General features: G+C 38.2%; 1 protein-coding gene across 2 annotated transcripts; it reads left to right on the top strand.

Moving 5' to 3' along the window:
* Positions 1 to 913: 913 nt before the first annotated feature.
* Positions 914 to 9,735, top strand: LOC114465017 (uncharacterized). 2 transcript variants are annotated; one of them, XM_028449734.1, is made up of 12 exons: positions 914 to 1,013; positions 1,087 to 1,123; positions 1,682 to 1,802; positions 3,940 to 4,075; positions 4,149 to 4,269; positions 4,345 to 4,423; positions 4,510 to 4,618; positions 4,906 to 5,011; positions 5,104 to 5,170; positions 7,798 to 7,861; positions 7,946 to 8,054; positions 8,146 to 9,735. In XM_028449734.1, the coding sequence occupies exons 1-12, from the start codon at positions 1,011 to 1,013 to the stop codon at positions 8,205 to 8,207; spliced, it is 1,014 nt and encodes a 337-aa protein (XP_028305535.1). In that variant the 5' UTR covers positions 914 to 1,010; the 3' UTR covers positions 8,208 to 9,735. The 2 variants fall into 2 exon arrangements, with proteins under 2 accessions (XP_028305535.1, XP_028305536.1); XM_028449735.1 differs by having other exon boundaries at positions 958 to 1,013; positions 1,087 to 1,119.
* The last annotated feature ends 8 nt before the right edge of the window (positions 9,736 to 9,743 follow it).

Raw genomic sequence — 9,743 nt, 5'->3', positions numbered from 1 at the left:
ACAAAATTTTGCTATTTTCTCATTTCAAATGTAAAACAGAAAAAGCAACTTATCTGTTTATTTTTTTCTTCCTGTATTTCCATTTTGGTTTTACATAAGTAAAACAAAAACACAGTTTATTTGCTTTTTCTATTTATTTTAAAATGTATAAACCAAATAACAAACCATACATGGATTTTAACAGTAGTTTCAATGTCAAGTTCAAACACTTTGTTTGGAATAAAACTTCCTCTCTCTAGTGATAGAAATGTGGTTAGTGACTCCCTTTCAAAATAAAAGCTGCACCCATCACTGAAAACACACAGGTCCGCCACCATCACAGTCATTTTCTCTTCCATTTAAATATCCTCACACGAGAACTGGAATATTTTGGATTCTATTTTTTCTATTCTTAGAAAACAAGAACCCAAAAGAAGAAAAAAAATTAAGAAAATAATTTTTTGGAATGTTCGGGGTTTTTTGTTTCTGTTTTTTTTTTTTTAAACTGCAAACAAGCGGCACAAAATAAATCATAGGCTGACCATTCTGGCAGGTGTGGAACAAAACACACACACAACAAAATCCCAGCGAACAGAAAACTGTAAACCTCACCCTAACTGCAGTAAAAAAATTAAAATTAAAAAAATAAAAAAAAAGCTGTAATAAAATAAAAACCCCTTTGAAAAGATTTTAACTCTGTGACTATATTTATTTTATTATTATTATTATTATTATTATTATTATTATTATTATTATTATTATTATTATTATTATTATTATTATTTTTCAAACGTTATTTCAATTCAACAGCATTGACCAACATTTCAACATATGGACACATTCATTCAATTCATATTTGCATTTATGAAAATAGGATGTTCCATAAAAGGTAAGAAGCTATAATTATATGTGACGCGTTCATTCACAAAGTGAAAGTGAAACCACACAGCTCTGTTTACATATCTTTTAGAAAGCGACGTCGCTTCTAAAACTTTCATTTTCTCCATTGACTTGTTATTTCATAGATTATTATGGTGAGTCCTTCTAATAATATGATTGGTGATTTATTTCACATGATTCTTACTGATGTGTATTTCTTGTTTACAGGCCTATGGACAGGATTATTCCCAGGAGAACGCTGTAGGTGTGTATTAAAGAAGCAATAATCCTAATTCCATTGAAAATGTTCACATTTCTGCTTAACACCGTTTACATCAATGGTTCTTAAACTGGGAGAGTTATTCAAAACTTTTTTGTTTATTATTGATCAAACTTAAATAAATATAGTTTTGGAACAGAGGCTGTGTTTAATGTTTAATCATTTTTAATGATTTATTTAGTTATTTTAATAGACAACCTGGAACAAAATGACATAAACGCCTTTGGATGAGTGTTATACTGTATGTTAATAAATATATTAAGGTTTCCTTTTATTCAGACACCTTTTTTTTTTTAGGAAATTTACTTTAATCTCCTGACACGTTTCGACTGTCAACTGTCAGTCTTCTTCAAAGGCATATGCTGATCGCTTTGATGTGTCCTTATGAGTTTTTTTCCCCCTGTTGCCTGATGGTCTCTGGCCAATATGTTAAGACTGTCTTAACATATTGATTTATAAAAGAAGACTAAATGAACTTGCTGGAATTATTGTATGTTAATGTTTGTTTAAGGACACTTAAAGGCACAGTGTTATGTTTTACAGGAAGTATGTGGCAGTTGTCAGATGGTCAGCAGTGGGTGTCAATCAACAATGATCATGTGATCGAGACCCACTATCGTCACCCAGGAGTGAAAGGAATCACCCTCCACATTGGTGACGGGAGGTCAGTTTGTTTTCTCACCTGAACCTATTTATCCTCAAATAGTATGTTATAGTTTCATTATTCATACAAGTGTTTCTCAGGAAATTTACTTTGATTTCCTGACATGTTTCAACTGTCAACTGCCCGTCTACTTCAAAGGCGTCTGCTTTTTGAATAATATGTTAAGGATTCATTTATTCAACTGTTTTTCAGGAAATGTACTTTACAGTTGTCTAAATAAATGACAACCTTAACATATTTTTCAAAAATAACTTATTGGAATTATTATGCAGAAGTCAAGAAAAACATCAAAGCTTGATAGCGCTTTGAGATGACTTTTGTTGTAAATTTGCTCTATATAAATAAAGTTTAACTGAATTGAATCAAAGCAATCAGCAGACACCTCTGAAGAAGACTGGCAGTTGACAGTCGAAACATATCAGGAAATCCAAGTAAATTTCCTGAGTGGAAAATTAACAAATGAGAGCATTAAACATTCATAATGTTTATTTTTTAGCTAAAAATGATTATTATAGTAGTAATGATGATGGAAATGATCTTGATTAGAACATGAACTGAAAAAGGGATGTGGCGAGAGATGACCAGAAATGAGAAAAACTATAGAAATAAGAATTAGTGAAGCATCCAAAATTCATCCACCGAAATGTTTTGGCCAAAAACTGCCCAAAAGTGCATGTTTGGTTCTTGGCCGAAACACAGTGAAACAACCAACCAGAACAGGATGTTTAAAACACCGCAGTCAGCACGGGTGAGCCTGGATGATTGATGTATTCTTTGAAGCATTAATATTATTTAAGACAATTGCAATGCTTTGATTTCAGTGAGGTTAGTACACACTCAGCCATGAATGCAACTGTACTAATCATTTATTTTGGTGTTTCATTTTCAGCTTATGTCTGGGTGCATCCCTAGGAATAAATCTATTCAGGAGGCACTAAATATTTCATTCCACTTATTTACAAAATTCTTCTTTTCTTACACTCGATGAAGGCGGTCACATTCTCTGCTCCCTCTCCCACCCTTATCTGTCCTTACTGCTGCTTGTTTTGTTTTGTATTATGAATCTGATTGGAGCCTCTCTTTACATCTCTATCAAAACATTGAAATTATGGACTTTTTATGATCAGTTGGTCTCTCAATGCAATCGACCAAAAACGGGCAGAGGTGAGCCCACCGGACCGGACGGAACATTTGTTGCTGGATACGAGCTTGACTCCTGGCGGAGGTTTGTGTGACTGTCCATTCTTTCCGTTGAGGACATGGAAGATGTCTACATGATTGAAATTATGGTAGTAGGCATGCTGCTGATTGGAGCTGGCAGCTTTCTGAACTATTGCAAAGTCCGTGTTACATTGACAGCTGTTTGGGGAAGGCTGGCAGTCATTTCTGGTGGATTGTGCAGGGCTCTTAAATCTGAGACTTGTGATGAATGAACTCAAAAATAAGCTGGGCTACTTTGGAACGTTTACACGGAATTTGAAACCAACTTAGAGAAATTAAAGCTCGGCTGCAAGATAAGGCCACTTTATCGGAATACTGCTGGAGACCAGGACTCAAGGCTACCAAAATTGTGCTAGCCTATATCGAAAACAAGATCTCACCAAGATGTTTGTGTAGACATGACGCTCCGTCCCCCTCCCTTCGTGGATGTACGCTGATTAGGTTTTTTCTGAGTTTTACACTGTGATCCCCAATAGAGAACTCAGGTTAGGACCTGCCTTTTCCCCTCTCCCTTTCCTTCTGTTTTCTCACTTTTCCCCTAAATACAGGTTGTTGCCCATGGGGCGACCTACAGTTCTCCCACCCTTGTCCCCCCATGTTAGATGTGATTGTCTTTTCATATTCTTGGATGGGATGAAACTGTGCTAATTGCCCCACGGAGATGAATACATTTTTTTTTTATTCTGAAAATGTGTGTTATCACTCCTTCATTTCATCATTATGCTCTATAGTTGTTTTTTCATGGAATTCTGAGCAAAAATGTTGTAGTCAGACAAAGGGGCTACTTGGATTCAGAAATAAGAGAAAGTTGGTACTTGAGCCAAAAAAGTTTGAGAACCACTGCTCTAAAGGGCCGGATTTGGCCCCCAAGCCTTGGGTTTGACACACATGTGATTTAAAGTGTGTGTTTCCACAGGCAGCTGGTCATAGATTTTGACTCTATGCAGACGTCAGATCCTGCTCTAAAGGTGCAGAGGCTGGTTCATCAGTTAGAGGACGTGGGCTGGTACTTCAGAGACGATCATCTGTGGCGTGAATATGGATCACAGCAGGTGAGACCATCTCATACATCAGCTGTAAAAACCCCATCATGTCCCTCTGTTGTTATTCCCTCTGTGCTTTCAGAGCTACGGCACACAGTCCTCATCCATCACTAGTAAAGACCTAGAGCATCAGTTCAGGATCAATCCTCAGGGATCAGTCCAGTTCAACGTTGGATCAGTGCAGTACGTTCTAAACTTCTCAGGTATGTGGTGCTCTCACTAAAAAACTTCATCTTCCTATGAAATCTTGAGGCGACTGATAGTCTGTGATTTTTTAGCGATGACTCAAACCAACCTGGTGACTAACATGAACAGGAAGGTTCGCCGTCGCCCCAAACTAACATCCAGCATTGTGTCGTGAGTGTCCACTTTAACAGCAGTTTATACTGTCCCTTTAAAATGTATCAAAGTGAAATTCTCCAACATGTCTCGCATGTTTTCAGCCTGAACTCCTCCTCAGTGCTGCCTTCAGCTTCATCCCAGCTCTCTGATGGAGGATACAAATGGGAGTTTATGGCAGATGAAGGAGTATGGACAGAATATCAAGCTCATGTAAGCAACTCATCCAACACGACGTACAAACTAAGACACAATATTAATCCAATTGCTCTTTTTTCCTTAAATATCAGTATTTTTCTGCTTTGGCCCACCTGAGATCAAACTGGGATGTGATTGGCCGCTGAGTTAAAGTGACACAAGTGTTTTAGAGAAAAAAATCACAAGGAATTAACAATGACAATAGAAACCAGTTTAAGGGACTATACAGTGTGTGTGTGTGTGTGTGTGTGTGTGTGTGTGTATGTGTGTGTGTGTGTGTGTGCGTGTGTGTGTGTGTGTAGTTGTGTTCATTTGACAGCGCTGCTATTGAGAGACATTTCCAGCTGAATCCACAGGGTAACATACACTTCAAAGTCGGAGGGTTTATGTACACACTGAAGTTTCCAGGTAACACACACACACACACACACACACAGTTTGTCTCATTATAATCCAGAAATGTACAAGGCTTACATTTATCTTTCTTTGGCTTTTTGTAGAAATGATTCAGATCAATAACATCATTGGGACGGAGAGGCGAGTGAGGAGGGTTCAACACAACGACAGGTCGGGTAAAACGAACAGTTTGGGCTTTGCTTGAACTAATAACCTTCTGAGTCGTAGTGCAGTAAACTAATAATACAGAACATGCAAACCTAATACAGAACCTGAGACACATTTTAAAGGGGACATATCATGCTAAATCCACTTTTTTAGCCCTTAAATGCATTTTGTTGTTTTGATTAGAAGTACAAAAAAGTTCAAATTAGTCTCTTCAGGTGCTCCATTGATATCTTTATATCCTCTTTTGGTCATATTTTGCAATCTGTTTCGATTTTTCGATTCCCTATTACGTTTTTTGAACAATTACGTCACAGTATTTGCAGCGGAACTGCCAAATTAGTACATTGACTTTTTATTTCTCGCTGCAATTTTGTAGTCCAAGCTCAAGGATGCGGAAGAGGACATGTCAAAATGTTTGGTTGTTGGATGTAGTAACCCACACGCTTCATTACACCGTCTCCCAGCATCAGAACCTTTTCAAAGTGCCTGGTTGAGTTTTATTTTTCATAGAAATGTACCCACATCTGTGCGTAAGGTCATTTTTGTGTGCGCGCAGCACTTCAAGGATGACTGCTTCATCAACCTCCACCAGTATAAAGAAGGATTTGCTGAAAGACTTTGTCTGATTGAGGGTTCAATTCCTTCTATCTTTGGAGACGACGAACAGAGCACTTTGGTAAGCTGTAAATAACGCTAAACAGTGTGATGATAAGACGTCCCTGTCATTGTTTTGTTAGCATTAGCAGTTGCACGGTCTTCATATGTTAGCGCTGTGTGCTCGTTTTAGATCCTTGATGATATGGCCTACGTGATTTAATTTAAGTCTAAAGTTTTCATTAGTCATTTCATTTTGCGGTTTTTTTCTTAAAATGCATTTCGTGACATTAGTTTGGTGCTAGCGTTAGCTCGATACTTGTGTTAGCTCACTTGTTAGGGTTCTGCAGGTTCATCATCATTTTCATCTCGCTCCGTCGGGTCAGACTCTGGCTCGAACATGTAAAGCTGGATGGACAAGTCTTCTGTTGTTGACATTTTGTAAATAACCTCTGAATAAAAAGTTTCTGCGCCGCTACATAATCGTATCTCTTCTATCAAACTACGGGGGGGGGGGTATGAAGTGTCTCATTTGCATTTAAAGAGACCAAAACGAGTTGCTCTCAGAAGCACATCAGAAAAGGCCTGTGGAGCTATAATAATGAGGAATTCAGACCCAAGCATTGCAGTTCTGCTTTATATAGACCACAACTGTATGATTTATATGTAAAAAAGGAAGGATTTAAAGGCATGATATGTCTCCTTTAAAACCTTTTCGCTGTACACGTAGAAACTGTAGAGCAATTTAAGTCACAAAAGAGGAATAATTATTTAAAAATATGAAGAATTTAAATCCATAATTTAGGCCAAAAACAACAGTGTTGTTGCAGAAATAGCAGAAAGAAAAGAACACAGACAGAAAGCTTCTGACACTGTTAATGCGTAAAAAGCATGAGAATATAAAATATTAATCCATGGGACGATAAACGGAGCGCGCTGTGATCAGTTTCACTTTATTACATCACCGACGTGTTTCAATTCAGGTAGTCCTCCTCAATTTACCACACACACACTGGGATGAGAATACGTTGTTTCACTGTAGTATGTTCCTGCTGCGTGTATGTACAGTATGTATGAATGAATGAGTGAAAGAATGAATGAGTTGATCTATCCGTGATACAAAGAGTGTCTCTCCACAGGCTTCATCAGCTGACAGTAAATCAGTCCATCAGATATAAATCTATATCTTTCCTAAATGATGTCATCAGTAAATGAAAGGATTGCATTTGTCTTTTAAATCTGAGATCCAGAGTTTCTGAGAAATCTACGTTTATGTATCATTCTTTTGAAATGCAAAAAAATACCTAACTCGTCTTTTACTATGGTCTACTGCCGGTGGTCATTCATATACATCAATGTATATAAGTCCCGCCTTCATCCTATAGACCCCTATACAAATGGAAATTATCGCCTTGATCGCCCAGCCAATAGGCTTCCACTTCCTGTAACGGAGTCTGTCAATCAAAGTGAATTTAGGAAACATGGCCGCGTGTGACAACAGCAAACAGGTAAATATGATTTTGGCTCTTACCTGACCCATTGACCTATATCAATGCGACCCAATGCAACCTTGCTATGTTCCACAATACGCGTGCAGAAAAGTAGAGGCGTGGCTTCTGGTACATTGGCAGAGGCAGAAGGAGGAAGTGAAGTTGTTTAGGGCGGGACATTGGGACATTGAGACATCTCTCAGACTCTGCAGATATCAGCTTTATTAATCTCTATTTCCTAAATGCAACTGTCAGATCTGCACCAACCAGGATCTTCTAACAATGGGCAGGTCATTGTCCAAGAGAACTGATTGTTCTGGAGGTGGGACTTAGTACTCACTCAGATCTCATCCAGAACAAAACCTGGTTTTCAGTTACCACGGTGATTTAGCCCGTAAGAAGTTAGCCATTGTTGTAGTACAGGACACATGGAATAAATCCCAAAAGTTAGCGTGATAAGAAGAAATCTAGCTTCGTAGTATAGGCTCTGGTTGTCTTGTTTACTGCATCTATTTTAATTGTTACTGTGATTTTCCCGACCTTCAGTTCCGTCATGGGACCACGCTGGCAGTTTAAAGATATTGACGGCCAATGGAAGGACTACACCAAAGTAAGGCTGTTTTTCTGTGTAAATGGTGCTGCATCACAAAAGCTACAAATTGATTGAAATGTGCATTTTTGCAATATAATGTAGGATCGTTGCAGTATTTCTAGTCAGGACATTGAGGTGGCGTACCAACAGAACCAAGCAGGAACTTTGCTTTTCAACACCAGAAATTTCAACTATGTGCTCGACTTTGCAGGTGAGAAGGATTCCTCAAAGTATGATCTAAAATAAGGCCTTAAGCAGACAGCTGTTGGTGTTTTACCTTTGCTCCATCATTTGTTCTGTAGGGATGACTCAGAAGAACCTTTCCACAAACATGATCAGAGCTGTTAAGCGAAGCCTCTCGTGAGCAACAGGAACGATGTCCGTCTACCGTCACTAGGTCACTGCCTTCTTTGAGTCACTTTGGGGAACTTTTTACTTTTTAATTAAAGCTGCTCAGCCACATAATTCACATTTCATAAATGTCCCTGTATGGCATCTAAACGATGTTCTCATAAACCCTCTGACAGGGATTTACTCACATACAAATGATCAAAAGTAGGAAGTGCCACTTTAAAGTTGGTTATCGACTCACCAGTAACAATGGGTTTGTTGTCATGTGACTTGAACATCGAAAAAGTTTTGTGCATTGCATTGTGGGATTTCCAACTAAACCCTGAGGTTTTGGCTGAAAATTCAAAAAAAAAAATGCCTTGATTATGGGCGGGGCTTCTGGAGCAGTTAAGACACACCCACTATAAAATCTCCAATGAACAATCTGTGCTATGCTAATTAGCTACTCAAGCCTCAATACACTTCACTCACAATCCAACCTACTCACCACAGATTGTGGAGGCAACAGGTTTTATAGGAGGGGGCGGGGCCAACAGTGGTGGGTGGTGATGCAAGAAGCCACCAAAACGTCACAAGCCACTATTCTTACCCAATTGCAAAAATTCTATTATAATAGCCACGTTTCAGCTGTAGAAACTCAGACCGAGATAAAAATACTTTTTGCACAATTGGAATTATTTACACTTTTATGACTCAAAGCAGAGGACCAGAGAACTTCTTCATCCTGGAACAAACACATCCTCCCCCACAAACACACATTCCAGCAGGGACTAAAGGAAAGTCATTTGAGAGACTTCAGATGACAGAAAAAACTTCAACTAACATGAGAAAAATCTGAAGGAAAAAAATAAAACTTAAAACATCATCTGATGCTCCACCAAAACCATTCCTATGACATTGGAGATGCCACAACACACCTTTTAACTATGAGACCAGTGATTTGAATCGTCTGTTTCTGCCTGATCCAGGATGCAGACAGGCATTCTGCTCTACTCCAGATGAACATGCTTTAAAAGTGGACACAGGTTGACACAATTTTGAAATGTACTTTTCCTACACAGTCATTAAGTCTTTGGTGTTTACATTCATTCAAGATATACGACTCTCAACTTTTAACAGTTTTCTTTCCAGGAGAAACAACTCTTTATGTGCGTCTTTATTTCATGATTACAACGTGATTTCTTGTTTTTCTTCACCAGACAAGGAAGAGAATGTGGTTGACTTGACATAAATTTTGTCCTGCTTTCTTTATTTTGTTCTCTTTGATATATACTGTAATGTCACTCCGATTTTGGCATTAATTGGGTCTTTATGGAGGCCACAACATCAACAGCCACCATTGTTTTAGCACAACTTTTAGTCTGTGAAACACACCAGAAATGTCACTTTGGTTCACACTGGCATCAATAGTGGATGAGATCAAGTCTCAGATGAAATACAGGTACAGATTTACGTTGTTAAGCAGTTTTAAAGCTTTTTTTTCCCTTTTGTATTGTTGGGTTTTGATAGTTTTCGGGAATGAGTAAACTAGAGTGAATGTTTGTCCATC

This window comes from Gouania willdenowi, chromosome 6 (assembly GCF_900634775.1).
Source record: "Gouania willdenowi chromosome 6, fGouWil2.1, whole genome shotgun sequence".
In the NCBI taxonomy this organism is placed as follows: Eukaryota; Metazoa; Chordata; class Actinopteri; order Blenniiformes; family Gobiesocidae; genus Gouania; species Gouania willdenowi.
The sequence above is the reverse complement of the archived record's forward strand: the minus strand, read 5'-3'. Positions and strand labels throughout refer to the sequence as shown.

Excerpts from the sequence above, each read along its gene's own strand:
- LOC114465017 (XM_028449734.1), top strand. Across the intron at positions 4,619-4,905 it reads GGACAGAATATCAAGCTCAT|TTGTGTTCATTTGACAGCGC; the intron begins GTAAGCAACTCA and ends GTGTGTGTGTAG. Across the intron at positions 5,171-7,797 it reads AGGGTTCAACACAACGACAG|TTCCGTCATGGGACCACGCT; the intron begins GTCGGGTAAAAC and ends CCCGACCTTCAG.